This window comes from Mixophyes fleayi, chromosome 6, assembly GCF_038048845.1.
Source record: "Mixophyes fleayi isolate aMixFle1 chromosome 6, aMixFle1.hap1, whole genome shotgun sequence".
NCBI classification, from domain to species: domain Eukaryota; kingdom Metazoa; phylum Chordata; class Amphibia; order Anura; family Limnodynastidae; genus Mixophyes; species Mixophyes fleayi.
The window spans coordinates 56,567,942-56,591,618 of record NC_134407.1 but is presented as its reverse complement, the minus strand read 5'-3'; the positions used below and the strand labels follow the sequence as shown (position 1 = coordinate 56,591,618).

Genomic DNA, 23,677 nt, shown 5'->3' with positions numbered 1-23,677 from the left:
CAGCCAGGGTTTAATGGGCTCCTAAAATACTGATTGAGTGACATAATGTCACTCAGTTGCTGTCTTCACTTTAACTGCGGCATGACATGGAGTGGCAGCAGCTGGCAGCTTCTTACCTGTGAAGTTGCCTATTGCCGCTCCTCCATGTTGGAAATGGTTTGAGAGGAGGAAATGCAGCCCTGCCCCCACACAAGGTAAGAAGCAGGGGTGGGTAGAGGCAGCGCCTATGGGGCGGGCATGGGGATCACCAGAAGGGCTAAGATGCATGTGCCGACCCTGGCTGCTCTATAAGGTGAAGCTATCAGAAACATCTGTGGTTGGTACATGCAGTCGGAAAATGACCTTTCCTGATCTATGAAGAAATTTCAAAATGTGAGAGTCTGTATCTTAAGTGGGTCTTCAAGGATGAGACCAGCACTCTTATAAGTTGGAGGGATGGCTTTTTCACAAGCCCTCAAACCTAACAATTGAGCAGGTGATACGCCCTTGTTAAAACATTGAAAAATTCTAGTTAACAATGTGTTAAAAACAGAAATTAAATTTTACCTTGTCATTACTCTCCCCAACACTACAGTGGCAGGGGTCATCTTCTTTTTATACCACTAGAATGCCTGCTGAATCTATCTCTCCCCTCTCCTTTGCACAGAATACCATCTGAGAAGACAGATAAAAATGTAAATAAGTAAAAAAAACTGCTTCAGGGAAAAAGGCAGCTGTGAAACATAATATGTTCTAAATGTTCTACTACATGAGAATCCTGGTTCACTTTAACAGAGGCATCTGACTATTCCTGGTTACCTAAACTGTATTTTCATTGTTTATTTTTTACTCCCTGGCAGTGGGCACCTCTCTCTGTATTTCCTTTCATTCCCTTCTCTGTTTTTCCTTTCCTAGATTTACTACACAAACACTATTTTGTTGTCTTAAAATATTGTTATTGCGTTATAATGAAAAAGGAGAGGCATTAGTAAGAAATATCATCGATTAAAAACTGGATGGTAATTATATTTGACCCACCAAAGATCTTCCCACTTATTTTCCTCTTGAAGTAACAGGGTTGATTAATTAAATCAAGGAAACACCAAGGGGTAAATGTATCAAGCTGAGAGTTTTCCGGCGGGTTTTAAAAGTGGAGATGTTGCCTATAGCAACCAATTAGATTCTAGCTGTCGTTTTGTAGAATGTACTAAATAAATGATAGCTAGAATCTGATTGGTTTTTCAAACCCGCTGGAAAACTCTCAGCTTGATACATTTACCCCCAAGCCTCTTATTAAATTAAAGGAGAACATCACCATCAAGGTAAAATTTAGAATTGGGTGGCAAACAAAAGTCCAACTTACCTGTTGCGGCAACCTGTCATGTGCCCCCATCCCCCCCAAAGTTCACCACCAATCCATCTTTGCTCTCAGCTTGAAAGGTGGACCTTTTCAAACACCAACTGCTGTTGTTAATTTTACTCCCCTGCAAAATGTCATTTGCATGAACAGAATGTTTCCGGGTAACGGGGGTAGAAAATACTTCTTAGTATTTCAAAAGGCTTGCCTTTGAAGCAGAGAGCAGAATAGAGCGAGATCATTTGTGCTTTTTGGGGGGACCCAGTGGATCACAGAGTTTCTGCAACAGGTAAAAAGTTTTTCTTCAATTCGGGATACTGCAATACCAAAAATAAGTGAACATTTTATAAAGAGAGTATTTTACAACAGGAAAATGTACTATGTTGGTGGGCTACGTAACAATGACAAATTCATCGAGCACATGAGAGTAGATCTGAGGACATTTTCAGGACAATTTACACCCCTTGGGAGCTACAGCAATGGACTAATTCAGGTAGCAACAATTAGCACTGTTTATGAAAATAACATTTCTGGACTACAGGATCATTCAAACAGTTTAAAGATAATTGCACATTTATATGGTAACCTGAAGTGACACATCCAAAAACCACATTCTCATGGCGCACTGCATCAGAATATAAAATCTAAAAACTAATAATAGTATACATTCATAAAAGACCTACGAATATTGACAAATGATACATTAGACAACTCTCGCTGCTATACAGGAGATATGTGAATTCCCCAATAAACAACAGTAGAAGAAAGAAAAAAAGTACAGTGCTGAGAGAAGTCACTAGCTACACTATATATGGACAAAAGTATTTGGCCACACCTGTTAATTATTGAATTGAGGTGTTTCAATCAGACCCGTTGACAGACGTGTATAAAATCAAGCGCCTATCTATGCATTCTCCATTTGCAAACATTGGTGATACAAAATGGGTCGCTCTGAAGAGTTCAGTGACCTCAAACGTGGTAGTGTGATATGAGGTCTTAAATGGAAGAACGTGCGCAGACCCGAAAGTGAGATGGCGCCCGCCATCAGGAAGACACAGTGCGAGCGCCGGTGATTCTGCCCTCTGGGAGCAGCTAAGACTGCCGGTACCCGCTTGCGGGTTCGGTGTGTGACAATATGATAGAATCTGTGGTAGCTGTATTACTGTTGGAAATAAACGCTCAAAAGTCAAGTCACAGTTACTTAGGTGAAAAATACGATAGCCACTGAAAGTGCCAGTAATTTCATCACAGGAGTATTAGGTCAGAAAGTGCACTCCAGATGAATTTACCTGTTCAAAATAATCCATTTAAATAGTGACTCTTTAATTAAATAATCAAAGTCAGCTGTAACCATCAGCAACTGGATCAATTTTTAGTACAATCAAAACAGACATATATATATCTACTAATACAAAACCAGAAATAAATACATAAATAATAAAAATTGAACAATAATTAATCGATCTGCGTTGGTTTAAAATAAACATCAAAATTCAACATAATCCTTAACGATTGAACAAGATCTATATTAGCTTAACAAGGAGAGAGTCCCATCCAACACCACTGAAACCTCATAACTAACAAACAAAAGATATTATAATAACCTCTATTTAAACTTTTAAAATCATTACTTAACTAAAATACATGTATTCAAACCTGTTTGTACAAATTAATACATAAACAAAAGATAAATAAAACATCAAATATTCAACCTTCCACCTCAGGATCAAACTGGAGACTCCAACTCTATACAATCAAAGAGTTCTATACAATCTAACATGTTTCTAAGCCTTTGAGTAGCAGCACATTCAATTGCAATCAAAAAATAAAATGTTAATATCTTCATGGCTAAATGGTTAAATTAATAATAAAAATGGAATAAATAGAGATGAAATAATGAAAAATAACAATAATGTTGAAGTACTGTACTACACAATACTATTAAGCTCTAGATTCTCATTGACACCAAACAGAAACAGAAAAAATCCCCAATCTTTTAAATCTATCTCCCAATGGTGTGTAGATGCAATGTGATCAATGCCCTTAACCCTCAAACAACCAGGATCCCCATTATGTTTATCTGAAAAATGAGGTGGGACACTATGGAACATTACGACTGTGTTGAAAGACTGCTAAGATTTTTAGGGAACATCCAATGTGCCTTTATCACTCTTTACTATTGGGCTCTCAAGGTAAACTAGGTGCCAATACCTTTTTAGTGTTAGTACCTTTTCTAAAAATAATCTTAGGTTTAGGGGGAAGAATAGATTTAAGTGTATGGTCTTCTCTCAAGATCACATAATTTTTCTTAATTATACCCATAATATTGCTAGACCTCTTGTTGTATCTTGAAATAAAAGCTTGTTCATAAGAATCCTAAATAATAGGCCCCTCTTTTTGACCCCCTATATCTGTCATTTAACTTTTGTGGTCTAGTCATTAGAATATTATTTTCACTTGATGATTTAAATTGTAATAAATTATCTCTTCTAATCAAATTAGCTTCCTTATAAGCTTTATATATAACTTGTAGTGGATAGCCCATATCAATAAAACACTGAATTAACTCTTTGGCTTGTATTTGAAACATTTTCTCTGTAAAACAATTACGCTTCAGTCTTAATAGCTGACCCTTGGGTATATTATTCTTCTAAGGTATAAAATGTGCACTATTATAAAGTAAATAATTAGTAACATCTACTTTTTTCCTATAGGTCAAAGTCGAAATAGAAGAATTAGCGACCCTCAAGGAGAGGTCAAGGAAATCAATATTTACAGTATGAAATTGATGTGAAAACTTTAAATTAAAACAAATTGTATTTAGTGACTGTATAAATGAAAGTGCTAGTGCTTCACCACCACTCCTAATAACAAAAATATCATCAACGACATAGCCCTAGAGGACCAGGTCCACCCCGAACGTGCATCCCCCAGACATGAGCGTCTTCAAAATCGCACATGTAAAGGTTAGTGTACCCCGGGTGAAGCAGGTCCACATGGCTGTCCCCATCACCTGTAAATAAAAAGATTGATCAAAAATGAAATAATTATGTGCCAAAATAAAGTGAATTGAATCTATAATAAACTGCCGGTGTACCAACGTGATCTTTATTAATTACATTATTTATAACCATATTTCCTAATGTTATTATACAATACATCAGGAGTTAGGAAGGCATAGTTATCTTGCAATTTAATAAAGGTAAGTACATTTAATAAGAATCTCTTATAGACAATTTCAACATTTTAACTTTAGGCTGTAAAACAGAATCAACATAAAATGACTGTGAAGAAGTGAGTGAACCTAAACCAGAAATTATAGGACGACCAGCTGGTATGCGCAAACACTTACGGAATACAGATAAGGCCAGGGGCGGGCTGGACCGGGGGGCAGGGGGGCAGCGGCCACCTCAGTCTAGCGGCTGTTCGTGCTGGCCGCCTCCCCCCGTCCCCCGCCGTGGATGTAATAATTGTTTTTATGTTACTGGCGGCCGCGTCAGCGCACAGGTGGGCTCATCACGTGACACGCGATGCGGCCGAGTCCTTATGACGCAGCCGCATCGCGTGTCACGTGATGCGGCCGTCTGTGCGCCCCCCGGGCTGGTACCTCCCAGCCCGCGCCTGGATAAGGCCATGGTCGGGAATCAAACTCATGAACCCAGTGCTGTGAGGCAGAAATGCTAACCACTAAGCCGCCGTGCTGCCCAGTGATAACATCCATTTCCTTAGCTCTCTCTGAAATTTCAAAGAGGGATCAGCAACCAAAACCATACAGAAAGACTTATTTAACGGTCTAGAAGCCTCTTATAATAGTCACAATGGTCCTGGATAACTATTCCACTTCTCTTGTGTGTCCCCTTAATTAATAGACATACACTACATGGACAAAAGTATTTAGACACTTGACCATTACACCAACAGGGACTATAATGACTTTGTATTCAAATACATTTACTTTAATGTGGAGTTGGTCCCCCCTTTGCAGCGATAACAGCTTCCATTCTTTTGGAAGGCTTTCCACAAGATGTTGGAGTGTTTCTGTGGGAATTTGTGCCCATTAATTCTGTAGATCATTTATGAGGTCATGCATTGATGTTGGACGAGAAGGCCTGGCTTGCAATTTCTGTTCCAGTTCAACCCAAAGATGTTCAATGGGGTTGAGGTCAGGGCTCTGTGCGGGCCAGTCAAGTTCTTCCACACCAAACTCATCAAACCATGTCTTTGTAGTCCTTTCTTTTTGCACTGAGGCACAGTCATTTTAGAATACAAAATGGGCCTTCCCCAAACTGTTGCCACAAAGTTGGAAGCATAGTATTATGCAAAATGACTTGGTATGCTGAAGAATTAAGTTTGTCCTTCACTGGAGATAAGGGGCCAAGCCCAAACCCTGCAAAACAGTCCCATACCTTTATCCCTCTTCCACCAAACTTCACAGTTGGCATAATGCAGTCAGGCAGGTAATGTTCTTCCGGCATCCGCCAAACCCAGACTCTTCGATCTGACTGCCAAACTGAGAAGCGTGATTCGTCACTCCACAGAACACATTTCCACTACTCCACAGTCCAGTGTCGGTGTGCTTTACAACACTCTGACGCTTGGCATTGTTCTTGGTGATGTGAGGCTTGCATGCACCTGTTCGGGTACAGAAGCCCATTCCATTAAACCTCTGCCACACAGTTTTTGTGCTTACATTAATGCCAATAGACGTTCGGAACTCAACAGCTATGGAATCAGCAGAGAATGGTGGCTTTTACGCACCATGCGCCTTAGCAGACGTTAACCCCGCTCTGTGATTATTTGTTGTCTTCTGTTTCGTGGCTGAGTTGCTGTTGCTTTTAAACGCTTCCACTTTTTAATAATATCACTTACAGTTGACCATGGAATATCCAGCAGGTCAACTGGGATTAAATTTCACGAACCATTTCATTGCAAAAGTGGCATCCTATCACAGTACCACGCTTGAAGTCACTGAGCTCTTAAGAACGATCCAATTTGTATCACAAATATTTATAAATGGAGACGGCATGGCTAGGTGCTTGATTTTATACACCTCTGGCAACGGGTCTGACTGAAACACCTCAATTCAATATTTACCAAGTGTGGCCAAATACGTTGTATAGACAAAAGTATATTTTTTTAGCTGTTATAATTTTCCATTTTTGTTATAATTTTCCTTTTTTTTTCCAAAGGTTTTTAAAGTCTTCCATAGTAACTTGGTAAAACAATGTGGGAACCTTTAGCCAAAAGACAAAAAACATTGACATCTTCTTAAATTTGTCCTTAACAAAATTTGATAATTCAATTTTTATTGATGTTTAGATCAAATATAGGAGGCTCATTAACTGTAGAATCTTCTTTAAATAAATCCTTTAATATTTCCAACATAGGGCCATCCTCTTTATCTAGAACAACGGGACAACCATTGATGTCCATTTTCTTTAAATGTTTATTAGAGAAATAATTTTTCCTACACATGGATCTAGCGTATCTGTTCAAATCAATAAATAATCAAATAGATTAGGTACAGCGGAAAGAGCAAAGTTAAGACCTTTTTCCAAACCTTGCATCGTGGCTTCAGCGAGGGTTTTGGATAATAGATTAAAGATTCTTTTTCATTTACTTTATTCTTGGTCTTCTTATTGATCCTAACTCCTCCTCTCTTTCTTTTCCATTCTCCCTTGGTCTTTTTTGTGTTATGGGTGCTAGACTTTGAAAGGGACCCGGATTCTCCCACCCTTGTGAGTGGTTTGGGCATACCAGAAGAATCCCTTCTGATTGGACTTTTGAGTCTAGCTCCCCCTCTCTGATCTTGTGATCTCAAAGCTGCCCTTAAATCATAAAAGGGGTAGTAGAAATCTCTTCTCTCATTGGTTTTATTATGGGAAAATCCAGGGTTAACGTTATCCGCTGCAGAATCATAGTGGCCCTCTCTTGCAAATTATTTTTTGGGAGCCATGGAGTGAGATTTCGGGAATCTCCCAGGACCTTCGAATCTACGATTAAAAGTACAAACTACCATTTTGATAGTCCTCCTCATCCCTCTTAAACCTATTAATGTCGAATGAGCTCTTTTTTATATTCTTCCATAGCTAAATCTCTTTCCTTAAAGTCTGTGGTATTTTGAAAGGCTCCAATTAAGCCTTTAATTTTTCTCTCATCTTCTATAATTTTAACTTTAGATTCCCTATATTGAATAAGAAGACCCATAAATTTAAAGGAACATTCATTAAATTTCTAAATCATTCTTAAAGAAAAGAGTTTTAAACAACCATAAACATCTGGGTTTCATCCCTTTGGTTACATATTTTTGGACGCTAACCCCATCCCACCAATGAAGCATCTCAGTTTTTTAACAAATTCTCCAGGTTAGACAAAGACAGAAAGAGTTCTTGATCTTTCAAGGAGGCATCGCTGGGATGAGGTTCACTCTCATTTGATAGATAGGACTGTCTCCTAGATACACTACCACCAAAACTCATAAACAACGACATACTTGCAGCCAGGAAAAAAAATAAAAAAAAAATATCTTCTTATGGCACACTGTGTGAGAATACAAAATCTAAAAACTAACACTAATAGTATACATTGATAAAAGCCCTACAAATATTCACAATTAATAAGCTAGGCAACTCTCACTGTTATACCTAAATTCCCCAATAAACAACAACAGAAAAAGAAAAAAGTACAGCACTGAAAGAATTCGCAAACTGACATCAACACAGGTGATAAAATTATTAAATACCATACTTACACATCAAGCATTGAACGGACCCTCTGTGTATATATATATATATATATATATATATATATATATATATATATATATATACACATATACACACATATATACATATATATACACATATACATATATATATGTATATATATTGTCGAAGTCATATAATTGGATGAACGAAAGTATATTGGTTAATACTGTTTTGCTGTGCGATTGCGATGCGTACGCCACGTAACACAGATCCGTACGCCACCTAAGACAGCGCGTGGTGCAATCGCACGGTAAAATACGCACACACACACTCACATTACAACATTTAGTTATCTATATAATTCATATTCATATTGGTTCCGTTACACTGTAATTTATGAGCAGATAGTATTTGGTTTATTATTAGTTTATATAATATGATTATATGTACATTTAGTGTTATTAAAGGTTTAGGTTATAGGAAAGGTGTCATGCCTGATATCATATTGATCCCCTATTCATCAGCAGCTGTCCGGTGCAGTCGGCGAAGAGATCGCACATTGCATACTTTAGTTTTTGATATTAGGGAATAAACCTTTGTATGATGCTGGCTATGAAAGGAGCAGACCCCCTGGAGAGACGACCCCCACCTTTGGATTCCTTAGCTTGAATCAGCCTATGACCTGTTTACCCTGGAGCCACCCTTTGTCTGGACCTATAGAAACAATCTACGTCATCTCTATTGTTCTCTGTAACACTGAATGTGTATATATGATCATAGTCGGGCACCCAGTCTGCAGTCAACTCTGACACAGTATTCTAAGCAGATATACTGTCCATTGGGTCCCGTGGATGCGCAGCGAATGCATGCAATAAGAGCGCGGTATGTATGTATCTTTTGGTATTGGCTGTACTGTACTGTATCATAATATAATAATGTATTAAATTGTTGACTATTTACATCTGCTAAAATAAATCACTTTGTGCGTTAGAAACACAATACAATCGCCTATGCAATGCTTATTTGAAAACGATAGAATTACTTTAATAATAATATATATATATATATATGTCCGCTGATGCAGGAGTCATTTGATTGCTGGTTCAATGCTTGATTTTACTGTCTATCTGGTATGTGTATATTCTGTTTTTAATAAATAAATTATTCAATTTAATAAAATCTTTTTACTGGGATAATGCACTATGGAAGCGCCACCATCTGTTTGATATCCTATATATATATATATATATATATATATATATATATATATATATATATATATATATATATATATATATATAAATAATTCTCAGGCTCGGTTCCCTGAGAACCGAACACACCCGAACTTAGCAGATCCGAGTACCGAGCAGAGGCAGCTTGGTACTTTTGCGCGCCCTCGGAATTGCAAACGAGGCACAACGTCATTGTTATGTCGTCGGATCTCGCGAGCTTTGGATTCTATACGTACCGCCCTCCACAGTGATCCAGCGCCATTTCACAGAGGGACACAGTAGGGGTAGCACAGTTCTTGCCAGTCTCTAGTGCAGTTGGGCAGCGTCATAGGTAGAATAGAAAGAGGGGTAGCAGTGTTCTTCAAAGTCTCCAGTGACATTCAGGAGAGCTCCATTGCTCCATTGCTAATTGTCATTGCTGAAATACAAATAATAGGTCTGGCAAGCTAGGTCTTCTAAATCTGCAGTCACATTGTACTGTGTTATATAGGTAAAACACAAAGAGGAGAGCTCCATTGCTAATTTCACCTCTTTACTGACACTGCTGTGTGGCAATGATTCCTAGATGTGCTAGGAACTGCCGTGTGTTTGAGTCATTGAGCTGTCGCTTAGCATCCAGCCAGGTCTCTGCAGTATTTGTCCAAAAGTGTATGAAAATAATATTGTGACCCGTGAGGTGGTCAAAATTGACTGCAAATGACATTAGTGTTATTGAGGTTAATAATAATGTAGGGGGGAAAAAAAGCAAAAATATGTGATTTTAGCAAAAAAAAGAAATATAGGGATTTTAGAAGAAAAATATCGGGATCCAAAAGCAAAAGCAGAACACAGGGGTCAGTGAACATTTCTAATATTTAATATATATATATATATATATATATATATATATACACATACACACACATATACATATACAGATCAGCCGCAACATTAAAACCACTGAAAAGTGAAGTGAATTACATTGATTGTCTTGTTACAATGGCACCTGTATAGGGGTGGGATATATTAGGCAGCAGTGAACAATCAGTTATTGAAGTTGATATGTTGGAAGCAGGAAAAATGTACAAGTGTAAGGATCTGAGCGTTCTAAGGGCCAAAGTGCGATGCCTAGATGACTGGGTCAGAGCATCTCCAATATGGCATGTCTTGTGATCCAAGAAAGTACAAATGGTAAACTGGTGAAAGGGCTATGGGCTCCCCAAGACTCATTAATGTGCGTGGGGAGCAAAGGCTAGTGCGTCTGGTCTAAACATACAGAAGAGCTACTGTAGCACAAATTGCTAAAAAAGTTAATGCTTGCTATGATATAACAGTGTCAGAACACACGCAGTTTGCAGACCGGTCAGAGTGCCCATGCTGACCCCTGTCCACCACCGAACATGGCTACAATGGGTACGTGAGCGCCAGAACTGGACCATGCAGCAATGGAAGAATGTGAACGGCCAGTTGTGTGTGTGTTGTTTACGCTGAGAAGAGATGGCACCAGTATGAATTACGGGACGAAGGCAAGCGGGCGGAGGCAGTGTGATGCTCTGGGAAATGTTCTGCTGGGAAACCTTGGTCCTGGCATTCATGTGGATGCTACGTACCATCACCTACCTAAACATTGATGCAGACCAAGTACACCCCATCATGGCAACGGTATTCCCTTATGGCAGTGGCCTTTTTCAGCAGGATAATTCCCCTGTCACACTGCAAAAATTGTTCAGGAATGCTTTGAGGAACATGACAAAGAGTTCAAGGTGTTGATTTGGCCTCCAAATTCCCCAGATCTCAATCAGATTGAGCATCTGTGTGATGTGCTGGAAAAACAAGTCAGAGCCACAGAGGCCCCACCTCGAAACCTACAGGACTTAAAGTACTTGCTTCTAACACCATGGTGCCAGATACCACAGGACACCTTCACAAATCTTGTGGAATCCATGCTTTGATGGGTCAGAGCTGTTTTGATGGCACAAGGGGGACCTACATGGCTCTGACTAGGCAGGTGGTTTAAATGCTTTGGCTGATCGGTATAAGCCATAGATTCCTGTCATTTGTTGTTTTAAACACATGGGAGATTGTTTGCGTTTGAGGACAAGCGTCTCAAAGTGTTTTCCCAGTTGTAAGAAAATATGGTAAAGCAGTTAAAGGACTCCACTCTGTTAAAGGCTAGTGAAAATGTAAAAGTGGTTGATGGAAAACCCCTAGAGCTCGATAGTAGGTTGTCGTACCCCCATATGGCAATAAATCAAGGGTTGCTGTATCAAATGTCTAAAAGCAGAGAGGATAATGTTCCTAGAGTATATAGAAGAACGGTGCTAGACCTGGCTCATGGTGACAAAACTGCAGGGCATCTAGGGGTAGAAAAAACCTCAGAATGAATATTGCAGCATCTTTCCTGACCAGGGGTCCATAAAGAGGTGTCTGACTACTGCGCATCCTGCCCCGAGTGTCAATACCATGCTCCCAGGCCACACTTTAAAAGTCTGCTTGTCCCGTTACCCATTATTGAGGTACCATTCGAAAGGATAGCCATGGATTTGGTAGGTCCTTTACTAAAGTCTGCCCGGGGGCATCAATATATTCTGGCGATACTAGATTACGCTACCAGGTACCTGGAAACGATCCCGTTACGCAAAATATCGACAAAGGCTATTGCTGGGAACTTGTACATGCCTTTAGCAGACTTGGGATACCATGGAAATCCTCACTGATCAGGGTACTTCTTTTGGGCCTGATTCATCAAGGGACGTAAATCTGCCAACTTTGTGCGTACTGTATGCAAAACCACACTGTGCGTTCCCAGAAACGGTACTTAAGTAAGCAAAATAGTGAGATACGTACAAACAAGTACTTAAAGTAACAGCGCAAACATGCACAAACACCACTTATGACCAGGGGAGGTCTGGCAAAGTTTAGCCCGTGGTGCAAAACTAGGGAAAAAAATGCAGGTGGCCCAGTGACCCAGCTCAAGATAGCCCACTAAGGGACTGGCCCATGGGGTAGATGCCCCCCTGCTTATGACACCCTTCATCTTACTAAGTAAAAAGGGGAGTGTGATGGATGAACATCTCTGTATATAAAGTTCTGTGCACTAGATTTTAGTTGATCTATTGTGTTCTGATGAAATAATAATAATAATAATAATAATAATAATAATAATAATATTCTATATAATGTAACAACAACAAATAAATATATAAATAATAATAACAAACAAATAGACTGGAGGATATTTTTTTCTTTTTTAAATTATTTAAAAAAAAAAATTTTTTTAAAAAAAAAATCGCACATCTAATCCCAACACTAGGCTACTCAACGTAACTGATCTATCTGAATACGGACATTTCATTGAGTACTCTCAAGTTCATAGCCTGTGTTGACCTCACTGCTTGATATCCGTGGTTCAACATATCTCTATGTTACAGTATACGTCCGCTAATGAATCAGGCCCCTTATGTCCAGAATTATAAAAGAGCTGTGCCGCCTATTTAAGGTCACTCAACTGAGGACCTCTGTGTATCAATCGCAGACTAATGGTTTAGTAGAGAGATTTAACAAAACTTGAAAGCATATGTTAAAGAAGGTAGTGGATAAAGATGGCAAAAATTGGTATTGTTTGCTACCCTACTTGTTACTGGCCATTAGAGAGGTACCCCAGTCCTCCAAAGGGTTATCACCATTTGATTTGATGTATGGGAGACACCCTAGGGGGATATTGGATATCACCAAGGAAACATGGGAGGAGTAACACAGTCCCTATAAAACTGTAAAACCCTCTAAAACTGTGGTTAAACATGTTTCCCAGATGCAAGAAAGAATATCTACAGTGGTGCCAATAGTAACAGAGCACATAGAACAAGCCCAACTGGTACAACAAAGGGTGTATAACTGTAATGCCCAAGTACGCACCTTTGCTTCTGGGGACAACGTGCTTGTTTTAGTGCCTACCGTAGAAAGTAAACTTTTGGCTAAATCGCTATGACCCTTTCAAATATTGGAAAGAGTGGGGGAAATTAACTAGAAGGTATACCAGCCAGGGACAAGGAAACCGGAACAGATCTGTTATGTTAACCTTTTAAAACCTTGGAAAGACAGAGTAGCTTTGTCAGCTACCCTGGTTTCCCCGGCAATCGTTATACCTCTAGTTCCGGAAGGGATAGTAGCTAAAACCATCTCAACTGCCCAACAGCGTGAGTCTAATGAGTTTCTCGTAAGCAACAGGGCTTATTTTTGGATTTACCGGGAAATATAACAATCATTATACATGATTTAGTCACTGAGCCGGGGCTTAAGATTAATTCCGGAGGCTCAAATGACTTTCGTAAACTAAATAAGGCATCTAAGTTTGATGCATACCCAATGCCTCGGGTGGATGAGCTTATAGAAAAGTTTGGAATGGTGCGATATTTACCCACACAGACCTAACCAAGGGGTACTGGCAGGTTGACAGACAGAGCCAAAGAGAAGACAGCTTTTTCTGCCCCGGGGGGGTCTGTTTCAGTATAATAGGTTACCATTTGGGTTGCATGGGGCACCTGCTACATTTCAGCGAATGATGAATAAGATACTGAGTACCCATAGACATTTTGCTGTGGCGTACCTTGATGATGTAGTCACACATAGTTCAGATTGACAAACTCACCTGCCCAGGGTACAAGCAGTGTTGGACTCCATCCATAACAGCTAACCCAAAAAAGTGTTATTTGGGAATGAAGGAGTTGAAATATCTGGGATATACCATAGGCAGAGGTCTGATGAAGCCCCAACTTAATAAACTTGAGGCAATACAAAACTGGGCAAGACCTCTAAACAAGAAACAAGTTAGAGTTTTCCTGGGAATCACTGAGTATTATAGAAGATTTACTCCCAATTTTGCCACCATTGCTGTCCCATTGACTGACCTTACTAAGGGTAGGTCAGTTATGATTAAGTGGTGTCTGGAAGCAGAAAATGATTTTCAGGCATTAAAGATAGCATTATGCACTCAACCAGCTTTAATGACACCTGATTTTAAAAATTAATTTGTTGTACAGATAGATGCGTCAAGTGTATGGATAGGTGCAATGTTATCCCAAAGTAAAAATAATGAGGCGCACCCTCTTATTTATTTAAACAGGAAGTTGAATGCGCATGAAAAATATTATGCCACTATTATAAAGGAATCCCTAGCAATTAAATGGACATTAGAAACTATAAGGTATTACCTTTTGGGCCGGAAATGTAGATTAATCACTGATCATGCTCCGTTGAAATGAATGTTAAAGAACAAAGAAACCAATGGAAGAATAACCAGGTGGTTCTTGGCTCTCCAAAATTTTAAACTCCCTGTAGAGCATAGGCCGGGAAGTCAAATGGCCAATTCAGATGCATTGTCCAGAGTTTATTGTTTAGGCACTACAAGTGTTCTGCCCCATAGGTCAAAACAAGGGGGGGGGGATATGAGACAGAAGCACTGAGAAATAAGTGAATACAGTGCCGTAACTAGACATTTTAGTGCCCTGGGCGAGACAGGGCACCGGCGCCCCCCATCTAAGTGGGAGTGGCATTTGGCAAGTGGGCGTGGCCAACCTAATGTGTGGGTGTGGCTAGCACTTTACTGAAAGAATTCTGTTACACATATTTGCAAATGCATGATATATATATATATATATATATATATATATATATATATATATATATATATATATATATAGATATAGATATATATGTATATATATACATATACATACAGTGGTGAGATTGAAATAAATTAACAACCGGCTCTCTGCCCTAATGACCATTTAAAGTATGCAAAAAATATATAGCGAAAGGTATTATAATATTTCATGCACTTAATATTCAAATAAGAATGTGTCTGTGTGTTAGGGAATTTAGACTGTAAGCCCCAATGGGGCAGGGAGTGATGTAAATGAGTTCTCTGTACAGCACTGCTGAAGAAATTCATAAGTTTAGTTGTTTTATGTAGAGGACAAAGTATATATTTATTTTACATAAACTGTATGTATAATGCCTAACTTCCTGTCAGTGGAACGCACATGAGTTCCACTGCGGAACTTAAGGGCTGAAGGTACAGAGGCAGGTAGCGGGCAGCTGCTGCACCCTCTTGGCCTTGCGCCCTGGGCGACAGCACCGCCCGTTCATGCCTCGTTACGGCTCTGTGTTGAAATTGCATTGAACATGACATGTTGCACAGCTGTACAATATTCCCCTTCTTGAGGTGTGATTCAGGGGATGAAGATCTAGATTGGGTGAACATTTGTTACCTTTTTCTTTCTCTATTTATTTAGTATATCTCAGAAAAGAAAAAAAATAGAGAACAATGACTTTCCTAGTGTTTAACCCTTTATTATAACTCACAATAAAAAGAGCAGGTATGCAATCACATTTGTAACATAACTATAAAACTTTGAATTAGATAATATCCCATTTAAGTTGTAGAAAATGTAATTTCCATAAGCAAGAGCTTGTATTTAGCATGTAAAACAAGGAGAAAATATGTTAATCCCACAATTCCTCCTCTGTTAGAGCTGCTGTATCCAAACACTCTCAAGTGTAAAGACCCAAGTACTCCACCAAATTAACCTATTCTACAGACACGTTTCAATCTGTCCTGGGTCTTTGTCAGAGCAGTGGGGATATGTCTTCATTACTGGATTAAACAGCCATTCCCTCATGCTAATCCAATTAAAATCTCTTACACATGTGTCAGAGTCCAGAAAAACGTATTCAAAGTTCCGTTTATTCAAAGCATTACCTGACTTATATACACACATACATATACAAGTACACTTTACCTGTAGTTAAAAAGTAGTAAGCAGTAAATTAAAGGTACACTTTAACGCCCCCTAGTTTTGTGTGTGTCTAAAAGTATTTTATAGCTTAATGCTTGGAGGGGAAAAAATAAGGCTATAAATCAGCTACGAAACTCCGACTTAATGTGTACATCCAGTATCTATCCTACCCGAGAACCATATATTGGATAAATGAACTAGGCACAAAATTCAAATTTGATACATCACTCCTTCTCTCCATACACCCATTCACTGCAGACACCTTTCTTTCCAGACCTCTCACCAGCCCTTTCTCACAGACCTCTCTCACAGCCCCCTCTCTCCAGACCTCTCTCTCCAGATCTATCTCTCTCCAGACCTCTCACCAGCCCTCTCTCACAGCGACCTCTCTCTCCAGACCTCTCTCACAGCCCCCTCGCTCCGCTTCTCTCCTCTCCTGCCCCCTCTTCTCACCAGTGCAGCAGTGTTTTAAATATAAATAAAGAAAGGTAAGCGCTCTCTGATGTGTGTGCAGCACCTTTTAAATAACAATATAAATAAGGAAAAGAGACAGGGCGCAGAGGAGTTGAAATGACCGTAGATAATGTTTATAGCTCCTCCGTGATTGTGTCACGTAGAACTGTGTAGATGCACAGAAGCAGTATTCGATTTTGCAGAAAAACGGTGTAACAAAAATCAAAAAGAGGTTTCTTACCCTACATTTCCCTATGAAAGTCCTGGGACTCGGTGCAAATTGATGCGGACGGGTGTTGCGCCCTTACTAGGCTTGCGCCCTGGGCGGCCGCACCGCCCGCACCGCCGTCGTTACGGCTCTGAGTGAATGGCAGGTACATAAGTCCTAGATTCCTGTCATTTGTATTTTTAAACACCAGGATCATTTGTGTCTGAGGAAATGCTTCTCAAAGGGTTTTCCCATTTGCAAGAAAATATGGTAAGGGTCTCTGATTTTATGTATGAAGAGAGAAGGGTGGGATCCATACATAATGGCCAGTCCAGGTCTTCTAGTCTGCCAGTCTCTTAGCAGACTGATCAGGAGTTGCACCTGTGTGGTGCCTGTAAAAGGCTGCTAGGCAGCTCACTTATTCTCTCATTGTCTAGGGAGGAGGTCAGATGACTCCTGAAAGAAACTACAACTTTGATCTGTGAGTTCCAGTGTTTGGTTTAAGTGAGGGACACTAGGCCCCTCATTCCAGAGAGGGTATAGCACTGTATTAGTTAGTAGCCAGACAGCTAGGATTTTTTATTATATTTTGTTCTGTTTGCAAGCTGGTCAATGAAACTAGCTGAGGCTTTGGAACTGAAGCACTGGATTTGTGTGATTTATCTGGATGAAGTGCAACCGTCCACCCCAAAGTACAGCAAGCCCAATATGATAATCACAATAAAAATGATCCCATACTTAGCGCTCCTACCACATATTTTTACAAACAATAAAGTTTCTAGAATTCAAATGATTAAATAAAGTCCAATATACAATCTAGCAGCCCCTTCTTCCTAATATCTACAACCAGTTATGGAACATCTTGGATGGAAAGAATAAAACACAAGGGAAGGGCGCTCATATTGTAGTATGTAATATAGCACCAAGCTTATTCCAATAAAAGGCAACGTACATTTAAAAATGAAATTGTAGGCTTATCTGTTGGAAACTCCTCTGAAACTAATCTACAGTGTTAACATATGGTAAATCACAACAAGTTGGCGACGTCTCCTACTGCAAATAGAATACAGGCCCAAAAGTGACCACACATGTGAAATCTTTCAGACCGTTTTCATTTTTAAAAAAATGCAGATTACAATGAGTAATAGTGATACAAGCTTATCTGAACACTCTACTAAGGTTGTAGGTTCCCAATTTGAAATCTCATGTGTCCGGACCGTAGATGATAGTATGGGAATCTGAACCTGTTCATGTCCCGTATACCGTTAGTGGTGAGGGTAGCCATACAATTGACGACGTTCTAATAACAAAACACACTGATACTTCCTGTGTTTCATTCAATATATGTATCTATCTATATATAGAGAGTGAATTTAGTGTTGAGATTATTTTCTTATATTGAGTATTGGTTCTAAGACAATACTGAGTTATACAACACTAAGTAATAAACCCGAAAATTTATGCTACTTATGCCAGCAAGAAAATAGGTGTGTGGTGTTCTATGCAAAGACCCAGTATCCAAACCGTTCAGAAAACCCGAGAGAAAATAAAAGAAAATAATAATTAATTCTCACTGGTGACAATAATATACACTTTGCCTAATAACAACATGTCTCTCACCCTACCCCATCACCATTTAACCAGTGGAGGCTCTGTGGCCCATTGTGGCTCTTCACAGCAATTAGATGTGGGCCACAATGTTGTGTATCTGAGTTTCCTCAACCAAAATCCCAGATATCACCCGTTATGGATAAGGACAAGAAGCCCAAGGACTAGGTTCTATATTAGATTGCTACTGCTCCCTTATATTCAATTTAGCACATGTTAGACTCTAACCCTGAGGGTAGATGGACTTATACCATATGGGGATAACACAGAACAGACAAGGCTGCCCAGCAAGGTCAAGCAGTAACTACTTTATTAGAGCTTCTACAAATGAGAGCTTTCATGTTTTCAATTTCACACAGGAATTGAACTAAATGATGCTCTGTCCATATGGACATAAAACAATATATGTGGCTTGGATGTTACTATGAAAAAATGATGTCTGCATAATTTTCTCAAGGTAGCCTACAATCCATGTGTACATAAGCCAAAAGATCCAGTGCTAAACTTGTAAAAAGAATAGTGTCCCTAAATGCTTCTGCTGGATGGAGGCATAGTTAGTAGATAGCAGATTAATTAATGCATTGTACTAAGTGCAGAAAAAAAATACACTACAGTCCATATGACAATGCTTTATTAAACTGTGTTCTACAACATAACACAAACTCACAATTTCAGGCAGATAGTGAGGGAAACTCACCAGTCAAAGTGCCAGATACACACATTTATTCTAGAGATCGATTCATTCATTTTATTTGGGTTCTGCCAGGTTAGAATTTCCATTCCAGAGAGAATTGGGCTTGAATGTTATCTCCAACCTGGCAGGACCCAACTGTTAGGATATCATAGGATTAACAAGGTATGCTGTAGCTACAAACAATATGGAGTTTATTCAAGACTTCAAAAGCGTGAAATAAACACAATTTTTGAAGTTTGGCTGGTATGATGAATAGGCACAAGGAAAAAAAACAGGCATTATGCAGGAATATGACAGTCTGGGGCAATGCAGAAGATGAACTAGTACACTAGATATTTCTGGTGTAAGGTAGCACAGTCTTAGGCAATGCAAGGTAAAACGTAATGTCTCTTGTAACAAGGCTGATGAAAATGTTCAGAGTCCAATAATAACTGCAAAACACTACTGGAGTGCAAAGAATAATTACTGCAGTCCGTGTCTGGGGATTCTGAGATGATGCAGAGCTGAGGACAAGAGACAACAGAAGCTATGCCAAGAAGAAACAATCTGAATGAAGCAACCAGGTTTCAGGTTCTCAGGATGAGCAGAACCAGAACCAGCAAACCTGTATGGTGCAGTCTAGAAATCAGGATACACTTACATTTTGAAAGAGGAACCAATACAGATACAGGAACAGAAAAGTCAGCATACAGGAGCCGGATCAGCAATAGGAACAAACAGGTCAGAATACAAGAGTCAATGTAGGATCAGGAGCAAGTAGGTCAGGATACAGGAACCAAGAGCATGAGTGTCAATGGCTATCAAACACTATCACTGACAATGAGTACATGGCCAGTTAGGGTTTAAATAGTGCAGTGTTTTAAAAAATTCACAAGGGAAAGCACACATTACTGCAGCTCAGGACTAATTGAAAGCAGTAATGCAGGGAACATTTCTTACAGAAGGAGACTCACCTGTGTAGCTGAAGTGCATGACATATCTCAGTGCTCACTGGAAACAAGGAAGGTTTAACCCTAACACTAACTAAAAACAGCCCCGAAAAGAGCTCTAGAATAAGTGATCTTTATGTTATACAGTTACCTCAGTGGTTTTCTTGTTTGGAGAAGCACATAAGAGAAAGTTCTAGTGGCAGGGACATTAAACTTCCTCTGTTTATTATCAGTAAAATTCTTTTCAGCACTTCTTAACATAAACAGATAATTATGATGCACCTATATCACCTGAAAGTAATGTGATCAATGTAAACATAGGTGGATGTTGAAGGCTCTGCCATCATACCCTGTCACTTAGGTTAGTAACAAAAAGGCACTTTGAATGTCCAGTATTGCAAATTGCTTTCTATTAGTATTAAAAAAAAAAATCCTGCCCCACTGGCTGTTTGCTTCATTTTAGTTTTTGTACATACCCCAGTTTGTGGCTGCATTCCTGATTATTCCTGCTCAAGTCTTGCAGCAGTTTCTATTGGCTGGATGGAGTACTCTGCAGTCTCCTCTTTGTTAGTAACAGTTTGCTAGATAAGGAGGACTGGCTTTAACAGGTGGCTCCCTTATTCTCCAGAGGCAAACTGCAGACCTGGAGGAACTCCAGAAGTGTAATACACCCTTGTGTGATAAGCTGTTTATTCCTGTTAAATCCCTTTTTTTTAAAATTCCTTTTTGGTGTTTCTGAAGATAAAGTTGTATTTCTGATCATTATTATGGAACATGAATATAATATGCACAGTATAAAATCCAGTTAACACTAAGTAATATGTAGAGACTAATAATAATAATAATAATAATAATAATTGTACTAAATTAGAAAGTAAAACAAATGGCTCGTTATGAGATTAGTGTAGTCTACCTCATACAAACCTGACGTCATGTCTTATGTTAAATCTACTGCTGTTTATTCACTGACACGCATGGAATTCATATTTGTTTTACTACTTGCTGTTATTGTTGCCTCATGACTGCATAATATATCATGTTTATTGTATTCATGTTATTGTGTTTACTGCATTATGTGTGTCATATCTGTAGGACTGTCCAGCGCTACAGAATCTGTACAAATAAACAATGGTGATGGTCACATTGTAGATTTCCATTTTCTGCCACTCTTTAGAATGGAATAGAATGAGCATTGCTCTATGCTACTAAGTAAGCCCCAGAAGTGTTGATGTTGTAGAGAGCTGAAATCATTCCATAATGAATTTTTCAAATATCAAGCACTGACAAAGTTTATGGAGCCGACTCCAACTCTCAACCACGTCACAAGAGCAGTAATTGTACAAACGCCAGTGAGATGCATTTAAAATAAAGTTTGACATGCAGTTGAGTTACTTCGGGAGGTCACTGAGGGTCACTCAAACTTAACGCAAGTTGTATGTTGTTCCAGATGTGGTTTTCTTTATCACAACTTATGATACCATAAAAACTGTTGCACATTCATAGTGAAAGATTAAGGGCCTGATTCATTAAGGATCTTAAATGAAGAGGATTCTTATTTCAGTCTCCTGGACAAAACCATGTTACAATGCAAGGGGTGCAAATGAGTCTTCTGTTTTGCACATAAGTTAAATACTGACTGTTTTTTCATGTAGCACAGAAATATCAACTTTAAATGTCAGTGTACAAATAAGCTATCAAATATTTGTGTGCTACATGAAAAAACAGTCAGTATTTAACTTATGTGCAAAACAGAACACTCATTTGCACCCCTTGCATTGTAACATGGTTTTGAATCCTCTTCATTTAAGATCCTTAATGAATCAGGCCCTAAATTTCTACTGTATCTATAGTCATAAGGAATATGAATGAAATAAAATGTGCATATTACAGAAAGCCTCACTGGAAATGAAATATCTGTATTGATGTATGTATAATGTTGAACATATGTGTATGTTGAGGTGTGGTTAACTGAGTCAAGAATTAGTCATCTCTAAATGGCTGGAGCTCATTCAAAAGCAAAGCAACACATGGCTAATTTACATATAAGACAATGTTAAACATCAGACTATGAAACTGCTGAATGTACACATATTTCTGAAGTAAAAGGGAATACAATGTTAGAAATATTATCCACGCTTTCACTTCTGCCAAGTTTCCTACAGGATACTCATGATGCCTTTCATCTGCCAACAACTATACACAAGATTCAAACATAACCACTAGCCAGAAAAGCTGGATATACAATATTTACACTTGTATCTTCATTTTTCTATAATAGCAAAAACTGTCCTATGTAATTATGGTGACAAACTAAAAGGGTCACATGTGGATTTGTCTAGAAGAGAAAGTAGTCAAGTTATGTCAATACCACATACCCATAGATATAACTTAGTTCAAGAACATTGTGGTATTATTTTCAGTAACACACTTGAAGAGCCATTAGCTTTACACACGGAGAACCTGTCAAGTAGACCTTCATAACTCTTCCAGTGCTAAGAATAACCTCACTCTGACATGAACAAGTATATTTTTGGCATACCTTGAACGGAAGTTCTGTTAGTTACGGTATCACGTGATGTACATAAAACTATACTATAGTTCTATGGACATTCAAAAGAACATCCAACTAGGAAAATAAAATGTTATTGTGTTATATATCTGCTCTTATGTAAGGCTGTAATTATTAGTGAATGGTTTTTGCTTATGCTTTGTGTCACAAAGCATATCTAACCATTCTGACAATATGTACTTGATTGCAAAGAGAAAAACAAAGTTGCACAGGCTCGATATAACACTTCACAATCTCTACATAAAAGTTACTTCAGTCATTATAAACAGAACTTTTAGAACACAACTGTGTAATATTCCTTAACTTACCAGTCCATCACAGTTACTGATGGCCACAGTTGCTTCAGGCATATCTGTGATGCCTCCTGTATATACACAGTCAGCATGGATTGAGTCATGAGAAATCTCCTGGAAATCCTCCTGCCACTCAACTGTAGCCTTGTGAGAAACCAGATGTCTATTGGGCTTCAGACGCAGATGTAGCTGCTTACCAAAGACCGTGACATTGAAGTACAAGCACCTATCATCTGACTGGGTTGTTGGTGGATCCAGGACACTTCTGGCCAACCTATGCCCAGGGTGTTTTAAGGTCAGACCACTTCTACTTTCTGCTGCGGACACAACGTGGGAAAGATATTGTCCTAGACGATCTGTACTGAATGGGACAATCACACCATATTCACTTAGCTTTCCAGAGAGGTTTTCTATTGGGAATAAATAAGAGCTATATAAGGCTTTAGAAAAAAAAATCACCTAAATCATTTGAGCAATGCTCTTTACATACATGCAGACCTGAATTACTTTCTTTGACTTCTGGATTACAAATTTTCTAAAATCCACTATGGAAATATGTATTTAGGTTCTACCACTGGTCTAGTTCATGCACTAAACACCTTTGTCTTCACCCACTTTAAGAAACACATAGCTCTTGTTTGTCAGGAACATAATGGGACTTGTAAAACAGAAAAGTGGTTGTGTGCACAAGTACCATCACTCAGAGTGAACCACTATTGTCAAATATTGACCTAAGTCTGTATTCTAACATACATTTACAGCTTTCCCAGCTGCACGCTCCCATTACACTTTCCCAGCCAGGGGGAATGAGCAAAGCTTTGACTTGCAGCCCCATCTGGATGAAGCAAGCTTATTGACACCTGTCAAAACAA

The 23,677-nt window shown here is 38.9% G+C and overlaps 1 protein-coding gene across 1 annotated transcript in view; it reads right to left on the bottom strand.

Moving 5' to 3' along the window:
• Positions 1-23,677, bottom strand: part of ADAMTS14 (ADAM metallopeptidase with thrombospondin type 1 motif 14) — a 132,684-nt gene that overhangs the window by 107,867 nt on the left and 1,140 nt on the right. The window contains exon 2 of the mRNA XM_075215202.1: positions 22,821-23,215. Coding sequence (XP_075071303.1) covers positions 22,821-23,215 — 395 coding nt within the window. The remainder of the gene's footprint in view (positions 1-22,820; positions 23,216-23,677) is intronic.